The sequence below is a fragment of the Paramormyrops kingsleyae genome, chromosome 18, assembly GCF_048594095.1.
Source record: "Paramormyrops kingsleyae isolate MSU_618 chromosome 18, PKINGS_0.4, whole genome shotgun sequence".
NCBI lineage: Eukaryota > Metazoa > Chordata > Actinopteri > Osteoglossiformes > Mormyridae > Paramormyrops > Paramormyrops kingsleyae.
The window spans coordinates 14102137-14116776 of NC_132814.1; the positions used below are offsets into that span (position 1 = coordinate 14102137).

Sequence of the window (14640 nt, forward strand, 5' to 3'; positions counted from 1 at the left end):
TTATTCATATTTCTTCAGATTGAAAGCTATTCTTTAAACGGGCCTAGAATTTCTAGCTAAGTTCCTGGGCCCACACTCACACCGCGCCTGACACGACTATACTCAGGACTATACACCCGACTATACTCAGGACTATACACCCGACTATACTCAGGAGGCTCTATCAGACTCGTTCACAGCTAGCTGTGACGTGTCCCACTCCATTCAATCAGTATGCATGTGCAACTTTTAGCATTAATGAACTGACATCATTCATTAATGATTCAGACCGCACCAAGTTTTAATAAGCGGGTCAGCCACACCCCCACTACCTGTACACATGAGCAGGATGGAACCGGGGCAAAAGAAGCATGACAAGACCTGGGTAGCGCGTCCTCCGGCCTCTTTTATCAGATGAAAGGTGATGCATTGTCAGCAGGTTCTGAGATGCTGTATGGTAATCAGAGCTGGCCTCCTCTTAATAAGGCAGCCTAACAGGAACTGGGAAGGGAGCTGGGGGAGATGCGGAAACCCCCTCACCCTAATTCAGCTCCCCTAAAACAGCTATTTCCAACCCTCATCCCGTTTAAACATTACTGGAGGTTTGCTAGAGGTCAGACATCCAGCCAGCTCTAAACGTCCTCCTCTCATTGTAACATATCTCATGTTCAGATCTTCTTCTCTGCAAGAGGGAAGCTGGTGATGTCAGTCAACCCCCGTAAAATCATTTGAAACCAACAGTGGGAGCCAAGAACGTAGATTTATCGAGGAATAATTTCCTAATGTAAACTTAATTTCTCTAAGTAATAAACCAGGCCTGATAGATGCGCTGATATGTCACAGGCAGATGCCCCCCGGCTGTCAGAGGATCCTCTCCTTTCGTTTGCTTCATAGTGTCACGTCTACCTTTCCTGACCTGACGGGACGGCATCTTGGCAGCGCTTTGACAAGACCGGAGATGTGATACAGTCTGGTTCTGGCCTGGAGACTCATGCCGCAGTTAGACACGAGGGCGCTGCGGTCGTGTCGGACCACTGGGCAGTGTCCGAAAAGCTGTCCCTGATACCGATAGACGGGCGGACGAGTGACAGCTCTCTGTCCTCCAGTGGAGTGCAGGGTGGTGTGCGGGGAGGGGGGCCTTCTCAGCCGAAACTGGAAGCTTTCGCGTCTCAGCTTTGCAGGAATTACGGACGATCCGAAAATCGGCCCCAGCACACGGAGGCTTTCAGTTTGGAATATTATGGGCAACTAAAAAAACTCCGGAATGAAGAGGAATAATTGTGCCACCACTACCTGGAATACATGCGCAAATATTCAACTGCACGGCTGCGGAGAGCTGCAGAAGCTGGAAGAACAGTTTAGGACAGAGGACAGTGTGATATGTTTTCCCGGGGACAGGAGTCAGGCTCAGAAATGAGGGCGCAGAGAGCCTGGAGTGACTGAGCGTGTGCGGCATTATGAAACCAATATGGGAGGTGAGGAACCGCACAGAGGGAGAAACGTGCAGACAGTGGTGGCCCATTACTGCAGAGCCGCACAGAGGGAGAAACGTGCAGACAGTGGTGGCCCATTACTGCAGAGCCGCACAGAGGGAGAAACGTGCAGACAGTGGTGGCCCATTACTGCAGGGCCGCACAGAGGGAGAAACGTGCAGACAGTGGTGGCCCATTACTGCAGAGCTGCACAGAGGCAGAAACGTGTAGACAGTGGTGGCCCATTACTGCAGAGCTGCACAGAGGCAGAAACGTGCAGACAGTGGTGGCCCATTACTGCAGAGCCGCATGCCGCATGGGTGTGGGGAACGCGTGGATGTGACACAGAGGGACGTTGCTGGCACGGTGGCATGGCATGTAGGCGGCTGGCAGGGTGATGATCAGGGCAGCGGCGCAGAACTGAGACTGTCGACAGGGCGTGTGACGGGAACGGGAAACTAGAATGCAGGCAGGGGCAGGTTTTCGGGGGGAAACTGGACACAGTTTGGGGGAAATGGGGAGCAGCGGGTGTCGCTCAGAGGAACAAAAGCTGATCGGCGAATGGGCCACAAGCCCCACACTCTTCTCGTTAAGGGAGTCTTGACAGATAAGTCGAATGTTCTTCAGTGGGGGGGATCGGAGCTCACGTCCGTAACCATGGCAAGGAATCAGGGAAGCAAAAGAACAGAGAGATCCTGCGGCCATGACGTAAAAGCAGGGAGCACTCGGAAATGCAGCGAGGATAACATCTACCTTTGGTTTAGTCCGAGATGTGGGATGTGAGCAGAGTTGGCGGGGAGGGGGGTGGTTGTAATAAATTCCACTTACATTTTATTGCCTAGGTGCATTTCGCAAATCTTGGGAGATGCATATTAGATGACATTTGCCAGCATGCAGTGATTTACATCGATAGCCAATGAGTGAGCTGGAAAAGGCAATCAGGACTATCTTGATTTTTGTTTTTCTGAGCGTCATAAATCATACTGAATAATCTGCTGTTTTTTTTGTTTTTTTTAATACAAATTATGGGAGCAAGCAAGAGCCAATCAAAGTATTATCGTTATCTTTATTGAAATCTTAGATTTCCATCTTGTTATCTGTCATAAAGTGAAATAAGCCCGTGTTTTGTACAGAACAAAATACTCTGCATTTAGAATTTCTCATTCACCTGTCTTCCAGGGGAGTATACAGGGGCAGAGTCACAGTGGCACTGGCCCCTTATGAAAGCTGATTGGCCGCAGAGTCTCCCCTCTTTTGTCAATCACTGATTCGAAATATATCATTGGCTAATGATAAGGTTTGGCTTTTTGTATGAAATATGGTGCCTTTTGTGATCCCCCTCCCCACTCACTTAGAAACTCCTAGAATTGCTCCTAGTTGCCACAAAGATGGACGTAAGTCTTAGAAATAAAGGGGGTTGGAGGGTCATAAATCGCAAAACTGGATGCTCTCCCCATTAATCTGTAACTGATAGACAGAAAACTCCCTGTTCAGCTAGAAAGGTGGGTCAGAATTGTAAACTTGCTGGAATAGAATGATATGTGACACAGGTGGTGAAAAGACACTAATAATTTGCAATAGTTTAAGGTTAAATATTGTTAGACAATTTAATTTGTCTCCAATGGCGACGTTTACAATTATCTCACCAAAAATGGTGAGAGTCTTCACGTTGAACGGTTTTGATGAGGACGTCGTTTAGGGAGTTACACCTGAGGCGTCCGCGTCACCAGCACGGTCATGATTCCCGCGTCGTCCTTCTGGAAGCGGCGCTTCTCAGATCATAAACCCGCGAAAGAGCCACCCCATCCCTCAAGCCGTCAGGAGTTTACGGCCCTGTATCGTTAGGAAATCTCAGACAGGCACCAGAACAGCCCCCGAAACATAAAACTCAAGACACATGCTATATATCTCAACCGAGGTATTAAATCTGTGGGGAATCGTCGGCCAGAAGAGACTGTTTTTTTTTTTTTTTGTCTATGATAAGATCATGAGGATCTTGACCCTTTGGGGGCCAGAGGTGGCAAATTGTGAGGGGGTTGCGCCTCAGCAGCCTGGGACTCCGTTGTGACTAGAAGGGTGTCGGTTTTAATCTCAGGGCAGGCTGACTGATGGCACCATTGAGCCTTAGATCAAAGCCCTTACCACACAATAGTATGTCTCAAGGAGAGCTAGACGGGTGAAAAGAAGTATTCCAATGTACCAGCGCAAATGGCAAATAAAGCATTTCCATTTTTAATTTAATTTAATTTAGCTTAATTTGATTTCATTTCTAGAGGACTAGACCTCCTGTACCAGCACGGACATCACAGCACCAGTGAGGTCATTTCACTGCTTTCAGAACTTTTTCAAAACTTCTCTCAGCACTGTCTCCAAGAGGCGTGTATCTGACAGCTTGATGCATGTATGGACTACGCTACAGCACACACAGGTTAAATATAAATAAACATGGCATCATCTACCCGTATTGTACAGAGAATAAATCTCCTTGGAGCGGTGCAGAAAGACTGCCGGGGGGAGTGGGGGGGGGGGGCTGCTTATGAGCTGGCACAATGCATCGTCACCTAAAATCCCTCTCCTGCTGCTCACAGAAATGGAAATCTCTTCTGCCTCAACCTGCCAGTCCTCATCCCCACTCTTATAAATTAAAGTCACACGCAGCTTAATTGACCACAAACATACGCATTCGTTTTCTTTTTTAAGCTCAGCGACGACAGGTGAGACAAGATACAACTAGGATGCTCAGTGACTGAAATGCAGACGACAGGAGACTTGGGCTGAGAGGCTGTGAGATCGGCCCACTTTCCCACCGAGACCTTGTCCAGTCTGGGCAGTAGCTTGCGAGTTGCGGCGATCGTTGGCTTTAAGAAGCTCGGCTGCATCCTGCAAGCTTCCGTTCATCTTCCATAACAGACAGTCAAGTACAGAGTCAGGGTGGACAATATGCATGTAATTACATTCACTTGGCAGATGCACTTATCCAAAGTGACAGAGAGGGTGGGGGGACCCAAAGGTGAACTATGCTGACTCTGAGATTCGAACCTGCAACCCTCTCATCTCACGGCACAGCACTCTAATTCAGAGCCACATACCACCCCTACAATATGCACTATTTAATATGCATGTAAATTTCTGCGTGTAATAAAAATACTATGTTGGCTATTACAGCCACCGTAGACTAGAAAAGGTGATGTTCACGTGCTGTTTTCTAGAAGATACCTAAGATGTACGACCTTGGCATTTTTAATTTCAAATGTTGCTGTGGGGATGCCTGGATGGGCTGGTGAAGGAAAATATATATTTCTGTCTTTATGCTCTGCAGGAATAGCTTCGGGTGGGGTTGGGGGAGGGGGCACAGTTCTGTCCACCTGACAGATGCCAGGCTTGCCCTCTCCCTCAATCTTCACAGTTTCCTTTTGGCAGTGAATGCTGCTCTCCATGAAGATCAAATGTAGCTGTAGGTGAAAGGTGGTTAACCAAGGTGACCGCTACATAGAGGAAGCCGCCAATATGAGCTCTCTGCATGTGAGCGATACGGAAACAGAAGTGGACCGTGGAGGGTGCCATGCAGAACCAGGTCCCACAGGCACGGAAATCAACACTAAGTCAATGTCCAACACCCATTACCCCCCTCCTCCTCTCTTCTGATGGAAAGTCAGTGCATTAATCACGCTGCCATACCGTGTGTGCAAGCATGTCTGTAGGTGAGCGTGTGTGTGTGTGCGTGCGTGCAGTGCTATGAACTGGTGACTTCACAGTCTGCGGCATGTGGAAAAGGGTAAAGCCATTTCAGCCAGATAGAGGAGGGAATCCAGCACTTGTCTTAATCGTTCAACTATACAAACCAGACAATCTGGGCAATAATACAGGCTGCCGGTTAGTTTTTAGCACCATCACAGGCAAGGACGTATACAAGGGCGGGGCCGCAGGGACACTGCCCCCAGCTGAGATCTGATTGGCCCCAGAGTGTCCCCTACCATGTAACTCACAGATTCTAAATATACCATTGGCCAAAAAGAAGGCTGACCCTACAGTATGAATCCTGTGTGGTTTTGGGTGGGAAGGCTTCTCTGACGTCTGAAAACATGCCATTAAAGGCACAGGACAGGATTAAATGGACGTTAAAAGACATTCATTCCTTAAAAATCATCTGAATAAATAAGTGCTCGATCACCCCTGGGGTGCACAGGTGAGGTCACCGCACACCTTAGGATTCTTACGGATCCTGACTCCCGAGGTGAACTGGGGTTAATTTGGCAGCCAGCTGAATAATGGAGGGGGCCAATTAGGTGCACTGGGCTCACTTGTCACCTCCTCGCGACTCCGATCCGCAAGGACAGGCTCAGCGTGGCTTCCGTGATGCGGCTGCACTAGAAGAATTTAAGAGCTCGTTGAAAAAATATCCAAAGTCTGGCTCGGCCTCCTAGCAGGAAAAAAAACGTACAGGACAAGCACACACAAACACGCAAACACGCATGCAAACACGCATGCACACACAGAGAGGCAGAGTCCTGTTGGGGTCGTGCTCACCTTTCTTGTCGCCGAAGAAGAGAGTCTGCTGTGCCGGGTTTGACCACTGGAGGGAGGTGTTGTCATTGTGTTCCACCCGGCAGGTCATGTTGGCCGTTCCGCCCTCTGTCACTGTCACGTTGTGAACGATGGGGAACTGGCTCTGGCTACCTGGGGGGGGGGCAGAAGGGGGGGGGGGGGTGTGAGGTTATGCTCAGGGCATGTCTGTGACGCCGTGGTCAGAGCTGACAGCACAATGCTCATCACGTGGAGGGAAGGCATGGGAGATCCATGCTGAGAGCTTCCACTCTCATTGGTCCAGCGACTCCAAGAACGCGAACAAAGCCCCCATTTCTGGAACCGCGAGCGGGTGGGGCGGCCCAATTAAAGGGTCTCGCGTTCTTCTCCCGCCGGACTGCAACAGCACTGCGTGGTGGCATGTGGGGGAGCAACCAACCATACTCACGGGGCACGCAGTGACGACAGGCAGTGAAGAGGGCTGAAAGTAGCCCACATCACCTCAGTGATGTGCATATGTGTGGGTCGGGGGGCATATTTCGCCTCCTTTATTCACATCACTGCCTCCCCTTGCTGTTCTCACACTCATTTATTTGCAGCTCACAGACATTCACCTGCTTTTCTCACACTGCTTTCTCAAAATGGGTGATCAAAGGCTCCTCCTCCCAAAAAAAAAAAAAAAAACGACGTATCAGCGGACGTAGCTGAGAGGGATGATAGGAAAGAAAAAGTGGGAAAACATCAGGCTGCCATGGAGGTGTTCTGCTGACACGTCGCACACGGAGTATTCTTAATTACCACCTGTGTAACAAGGGTGTAAAGACAGCACCCCGGGTGGCTGGGGGGGGGGGCACTCCCAGGGCTGGGGAGGAGATGCACACAAGCTCTGGGGAGGGGCTGAGCGTATCTCTGTCAGGGTGTAGTGGAAGAACTGACATCGGTGCAGGAAGTGTGGATCGGCTGGGACTGGAGCACTAGATGGGTCGCGACCCCAAATCCCTTCGGACCTCTTTAGTATAGAGAAATTAATCATAACTAAAAGTGGAAATCATGGTGGGGGGGGGGGGAGTGGAGTGAGTGGACACTTCAGAACGGATAGATCCTGCAAAACAAATGTTAACCGGTCCCGGCCCTCTGCCCAGGGTCCGGATCCTCGCGGACTTTTACGGTGCTGTAAGCAGCGGCAGGAATAATAAAAAAGAAACAAACACTTTTAATAGAGAGCATTTTAAGCATGGCAATGGGATTAAAAGGAACACCATCTCGCCACCTTGCAAGGGTGGCTTGGCGGCAGAAGAGAGGGGCGTCCGAATGCGCGGCGGCCGGCAGCGCAACACGAGCTGCGTCTCAGTGCAGGCCGCAGCCTCCTTTTCAGCCGTAATTACAGTGTGTGTAACAATTAGCTTGATTTGATAACCAATCTTCACTCATCGTGTCTGTTGCAGATGAATGCAAAGCAGTGGGTGGGGGCTGGGGATGGGATCGGGGGGGGGACTGCGGCGCCTGTTCATATTCAGACTGCAGCAGTGGAGGTGTGGACCCCTTAAAAACTCTCTGGGGGGGCGATGCGGGTCGAGCCAAAACGGACGAGAGGAGGAGACGCACCAGCCCAGTTCTGATGAGACAGACTGGAACCTGGTGCTGAAGACAGACAGCTGTCAGGGGCGTCTCGGGGAGAGCCTGTTTTGTTTTTAACATATTTTTTATATTTGGAAGAAAAGGCGGGAAAACATGTTTACTGTGGAGCCAATCCCGGCAAAAAGCAGGCGTAAGGCAGGTAACAACCCGGGGGGGGGGGCAACACCCCATCGCATGGTACTCACACCATTCACATCTGTGGGTGGTAATCAGAGGAAACCCCATGATGACATGGGAAAAACATGGGAGGGGCCAGGGAGGGGCCTCAAACTCTGCTCCTTAGAGGACTGCCACTTCTCCGGCCAAAGCAACAAGGCAATCAGTCTGTCTGACTGTCTGTCTGTCTGTCTATCTATCTATCTATCTATCAGTGTGTCTGTCTCTCAGTCTATCTATCTATCTATCTATCAGTCTGTCTCTCAGTCTGTCTATCATCTATCTATCTATTTATCTATCTATCTCTCTCTCTCTCTATCTATCAGTCTGTCTCTCAGTCTATCTATCTATCTATCTATCTATCTATCTATCTATCAGTCTGTCTATCATCTATCTATCTATCTATCTATCTATCTATCTATCTATCTATCTATCAGTCTGTCTGTCTATCATCTATCTATCTATCTATCTATCTATCTATCTATCTATCTATCTATCTATCTATCTATCTATCTATCTATCTGTCTGTCTGTCTCTCTGTCTGTCTGTCTGTCTATCTATCAAGCTCTGCAGGTTCTTTTTAAGATCCCATTATCTCACTATCAACACTGCAGGAATATTCCGGAATAAAGAACCACAGACACAGCATCAGCTCCGATCGCTATGCGGCAGCAGTCTGGCTAACGATGCTGAGCTGCGTGCAGCAGCATGAAGAGATACAACGTCTGACTCGGGGGGGGGGGGGGGGGCATTGTGCCGAATCGCGGGCCCGCCGCGTTCTGTACGCCCGGCCCGGCGGCACTGTACTTGCAGGTTTTTGATTATCGCGGCTTGGGTCGGCACACGCTGTTTCCCGATACGGGTACGGGGACGCCATTTGGTCCCAGCGTGCATGATCATTTCAGTCACAGTGGCACAGTGACGCTCTCTGTCTGTCTTTGGGCCCAATGAGTGACTTTGTTAAATCAGTCACTGTTGCCCAACCATACTGGGCATCACCAACGCAGGGTGGCAACATTGTGTCCCTGAATGCAGTTCTGCAGACCGCTTAGTGTAGCGCTAATGTAGAGCATGGCTGCCCTGGATCACCCCATGCCTGCTGGCTCATCCCGCCCTGTCCTTGCCTTTGGATCTGACCACAGTGTTCGGTGGGGGTTACTAGAAGAGTTTATTTGGCTGGGTGTGTTGAAGCTTGAGGGGTGGGAGGGGTGAGGGTCTGATGTCATTCTGGCAGGGGCAATTCTAGGACTTTTTTTAAGGTGGGGGGCAAAAGAGGGACCACAATTCATATCGAGGGACCTATCTTATCATTGACCAATGATATGCCTTGAATGGGTGAGTGACAGGGGAGAGGGCACACCAGGAGCCAATCAGCTTTCAGCCCCTGTGGTCCCTCCCATATATGTGCCCCAGCCCCCGGTTAAATTTGACCCAGACCATTACTCACTGCCAACCCCGTGGACACTAGAGGAAACAGGTGAAGAGCAGAACCCAAGTAATTACAGGCCCTAATGATGCTTCCTGCTGTTTAAAACCCTGCTTTACGTTTACTTCATTTAGCAGACACTTCTGTCTCCCAGTCCGCTCCTTGGGGACCCACAGTTGGTCCATGTTTTTACTCCCTCTGAGCTCCCTGTGTCCTCGAGAACCGGACTGGGAACTTTAGAGAAAGACTAGAGCAAGAATCAGAGAAACTGAGGGTAAGAAGGATGCACAGTTTTCTGGGAAGTCCTTTTCCCACCTGTTTTCTGTGCGACGTGGCCTGACGGGGTCTCTCCCACATCACCCAGCTAGCGCCCACAATGATTCATAAATCGACTTATTTGTTTGCAATTTATTTTGACACGCGCGCACGTACAAAGCAGGGCAAAAAAAAACAACATAACATAAAATGTTAGAGGGGCTCAATTATTTTTGCCAGTATGAAATCCCTCTCGGCCCCCCCAAGTCAAGAAACAAGCCCGTCGCCTGCAAACAGCATCCCTCAGCACCGGCAGAAGGGCGCCGGCTTAATTGCGGAGAGCAACGCCACACACGACTTTTCCGGGCCCGTGAGTGTGGCGGGGGCTGGCTTGTTAAAGCTGGGGGGGATATGAGACAAGGGAGAAAGAGATCAATCTCGTTAGATGGGAGTATAAAATTAAGGGCAAAGGAATAAGGCACACTGTTCGGGAAAAAAATAAATAAATAAAATTAAATAACCCTGGCTGGTTTCAGCTGACTGCACAGAGTAATGAGAACCTGGTCCTCCATGAACAGGCACTGGGAAGCCGGGCGTGCTGCGTCAACAGGTAGCGGGCGGAGCCGAGGGCGGCGTAGCCTGGCCCGAACAAAAGATGACCCTTGGGGGGGGGGGGGGGGGGGGGGGCAGCCTGGGTCCGCTAAACTCGGTCACAGTTATGTTGTGCTGATGCTGGTTATTTCCACTGAAGCGGAAAGGAGCATCTATTGGACATAAAAGACTGCCGGGTCTGGGCTGAATACGACACAGGGACAGACCTGGGGGGGGGGCACCAGCTGACACCCGGCCCTGTTTTCCCGTTTCCCGGGTGACCCAAATGGATCCTGACAGCCTCCCAGCTGCGACTCACGCAGCTCCGAGCACAGTAGAACATGGCTGCCCCCCCCCATCCCGTCGCCCGTAGGCCAGCATGTCTGTCACCTCTGCCTTTCCCAGGGACGGACCCCAGCGTGATGTGGAGGGCAGGCCGATCCGGAACTCCTGACAAAATCCATCCCACTAGTGGTTAAAGAGCTGGGAAAAGCCATTTTATAAATCAAAAGGCATTTATAATGAAGATAAGAAAACACCCAGCAAATAGATTTTTAGATTTTCTTTTTATGAAGGGAAAAGCCCATATTTTAAGCTGCATATCCAGTCAATGGAGGTCAGAAATGATTACAAATGTAAAGCCACGTCTCATCTGTTAATTGACGGAGCTGCTTTTATAAAGTGCCATGGCCCACCGCTGCCTCCCCCAGCGAGGTTACGGGCCGAGTCCATGGCGCTTTCGCGGTGAGCTGCAGGGTCCGGGCGGCCATCGCGCTCTTCCGGGGGGACCTGGATACTCCACAGCATGCCTGGCTGAGCGCTCCTGAGATCCCTCCATTCCGAGACGAAGAGGTATGCTGCCGAAGACATACCGTCTCTGCTTCCTCGCTGGTCACATCGACCCCTTATTCCCTCCCACTCCTCCTGCCTGGTTCCCTCTGTGCCATCTGTGCACGTCTCCACCCTGACCTCCATCTCCAGGTCGTGGCTCAGAATCCACCCCACTGTCTGTTAAAATGTCGTGTTCGTCAATATTGTGAAACCAAATATCAAGCAGTCTTTTACCACGGCAGGAACACTGGTTTACCTGAATACAGTTCCGGGTGACCTTGAACACATTGTTGGGGTTGGGGGGGGGTATGTAAACGGCCTGCTCCGCCTCAGGACAAACCCCATTCGCCAACACACACTGAGACATCCCTCCTGAGGTCTCTGGGCGGCGGCGAGTCAAGCCGCAATTGAAGGGCAGCAGGCATCGTCGGGATATTTACAGGCAGCTCGGAAATAAGAGGCATCGGAAAACAGGGAATTCGACAGGAAGTTTATCGCACGGGGGCCACGTAGTTAAAGGGGACATCGGCGCCATGTTAATAGACTACTGGGAAATCTGGTGACGTGATAAAAGTGTAAATTGATGATGAGTCAAACAGGGGTGAGATAAACATCGATGGAGCATCTCGGTGTGTTATCACTCTGTTAAATACTGTAATGTGAAAGGAATATCCCTGACCTTGCCCTATCTCCACACACTACAAGACCATAGCTCAACAATCACTCACTGTCACACACCTGTCTGTCTCTCGCTTACTCTCTCACCCGTCCTCTCGCGTTTTCCTAACTCGGCCCCCTTTCTTATCACCCGGTGGACAGCAGTGCAGAGGATGGGGGCGTGTCTACATCACAACAATGGGAATAAAGACCTAGCAAAACAAAAGGTGGGGAAGCTTAAGTGAAATGATGCTTCATTTGTACAGGTACAATGGAATCCTTTCCTTTCATGTATTTCATTATGAAACAGATGTACATGACACAGACACACATGTATGTATATGTGTGTGTGGATTATGTTGTGCGTGTGTGTGGATTACACACACACACACACACACACACATTTCAACTTATATATATTTATACATGATTGTGAAGCTTGGGATCTGAACACAAGACCAGGCCATTTATCCAGTACCGCAAGGGCATTTTGGGGGTCAAAGGCTTTGTTCAAAGGTCTAATGCTGAGGTTCGGATTTGACCTGGTAACCTTCCGATGACAAGTACAGAGGCCTAACCTTCCGAGCCACAGACCCCTCCCTCTGCCATTAAGGCCCCGCCACGTCCAAAAACCCAAAACAGACCCATGGTGCATCATGGGAAACATGGTGACGTCAACAAGGCCATGCGGTCTCTTAGATCGTCCCACCAACAGCATGCTGCTAATGTTTTCCGTGAGCTGGCGAGGCCTTGATGTCCCCCCCGGTTTAGACCCCCTGTCCAGCAATGGCCCATCCGGTCCTTCACACATACTTTGTTTCACATGGTATTGGACGAGTCGCCCATCATTCATTTCATTGGCCATTGTTCATTTCCATTCAGCTTAATGAAAACAAACAAGCGAGTCCACACATGCCGCCGAGAGCTACCTAGGCATGGGGCCCCCCCGCTTGTGTCCCGTGTTGATGAAGAAACATGGAAAAATAGACAAACCCTTCAACCCCCAGCCCAGCCACCCCCTCCTCCCCTAGACACCCCCCCACCTTTATCAGGGAGGCATGGTAATAGGCACAGGTGGCACAAATGCCATCCAGAGGCAGATGGGCACCAGCGATGCGCTAAGCCGCTTGCTGGACTAAAACGGGAGACGAGGGGCTTGTGGTAAGTCACGGCCGTGAAGGATTCCTGAGTCGCTGGCAGACAGCAATCTGGATCCCTCCTGTTAACGGACCACAAGGTGAGCTTCCTCATGGGGACCTGATTCTTTATCATTCTACGTTTTTTAACCACATCGTGTCTTTGGCTGCCCTGAGCCTGGAGTGTGTGCACACGCCTATATGTGTGTTTGTCGTCCGTGCGCGTTAAGCCGAAGACGTCTCGCCCTGCGGTGGGCAGCGGAACCGGTCCTCCTGATTCTGGTAACCTTTGCAAAGAGCAGAACAGCCTGACCTTTGTCTGCAACCCAACTTGAGCTTTCAGACGCGCTGGAGGCGCCTCAAGGTAGCTGGGGGGGAGGGGTGGGTGACCTTCAGACGACAGGCCGTCTGGTCCACGAACGGCGCGTGACGGACAACCCGTGCACGGCCCGGGCACCAAATGCTAATACGATAAATAAATCGGTACATTCGCAAGGTGGGGAGACTGTGTCTCACAATGCTGCCAGACAGGAAATCTAATTTTATGTAGTGCCGGGATTATTAGATAGCTGGGTGCATTCGGCTATCTGTAGTCAAAGTATAATATCAGCGATGTTAGAGGTAAAAAAAAAAGCCAAATAACATGGTAGCTCCTAATTATATGTGACTGTAAAACCTGACAGGAAGAAGATGAGGTGCACAGTGGCGTCGATCCACAGACTCACAAAAAGCACCAGGTGGCATATGTCTGTACAAACCCGAAAAGGACTCCTTAATCAACATCAGTCTTTAAATTAGTCGTGGTAAGAAATGAGTCACCGCAAAAATTCCTGTCAGCGGGATTAGCATGGGCTGCCAATCATTGCTGGGTTCAATCCAACGAGGTAGCCAATAGCACGTGGGTTATGATGTGACTGACAGCGTGTGGAAGCCCCACCCACTCAAACCACGTCGAGGCTGAAGTTATTTAATCCCTGAAAGGTAAGTCCTGCTAGGCCCCAGGATTTGGTAACACCAGGGGTGATTCTGGGATTTGACCCTTAAGGCAGCTCAAACCCCCCGGGGGTCCCTCATGATTAAATTTCTCAAGCGAGAGGGTGGGGAGGATCCCCCAAATAAAATTTGCCAAGTGGGCAATATGAAACGTACACCCAAATGCAGGACAAACTGCGAAATGGTTTTAGAAAAAATATTATTCGGGTAGGCTGAGACATGAAAAAACATTCTAGGAGTCCCTGTGTGTGGCCTGCATGGGGCAACTACTGTGGCAGTGAAATGGGAGCCATAAGAGATAAAAATCTCACACCCCACGTCCCATCACCGTGGCAGAAAGCCGTTCACGAGCAGGCCATCAGAGCTGAAGTCTACAAATTAATAAATTAAGAATGAAGCAGCAGCTTACGTACAGTAAAGTCAGCCAGCATTCTTATCATTAATTCCGAAGCCCAGAGCATGCACTGTGGATCATTAATGATCTGACTGAGGTATAGGCTCGGCAGGAGTTGGGCCTGTTACTCTAAGTGCTTGGGGACGCGTTTGCTTCTTCTCCGTGAATCTCCTCCAACATTCTCAGGGGTGGGCGGGCGGGCGGTGGGGGGGTGAGGGACACGTCAGCCTTAATTAAGGCTGTGGAGGGCCTCTCTCAGCTGCACTCTGCCCCAGCAGGTGGTAGAGATGCCCAGCAGCATCCCTGGAGTCAGGATGCTAGAGACGCGTCTCCTGGACGCTTTCATGCAGACACCAGCAGCCAGTCGCTCGCAGCATTTGGCCGCCACACCACCCACACCCGACGTGGCAGGGCTTGCCTCCCAGAGCCTCCCCCTATAAATTCCCCTTTTTGTCCTTTTGCCCCCCCCCCCCCAGGAGGCTAAATTAACGACATAACTGTGTCCCGCTCCAGCCAACTCCAGGCACGTCTCTCCTTTTGTTTGTTTTTTTTTCACCCATGGCAAACATTCACCAGCCCCTTTTTTTT

The 14640-nt window shown here is 50.4% G+C and overlaps 1 protein-coding gene across 5 annotated transcripts in view; it reads right to left on the bottom strand.

Moving 5' to 3' along the window:
- cadm2a (cell adhesion molecule 2a) overlaps nucleotides 1–14640 on the bottom strand; it is a 312847-nt gene that overhangs the window by 57573 nt on the left and 240634 nt on the right. For all 5 annotated transcript variants that reach the window (XM_072701872.1, XM_023805316.2, XM_023805321.2 and 2 more), the window contains one exon: nucleotides 5979–6128. In XM_072701872.1, the coding sequence (XP_072557973.1) occupies nucleotides 5979–6128 (150 nt within the window). The remainder of the gene's footprint in view (nucleotides 1–5978; nucleotides 6129–14640) is intronic.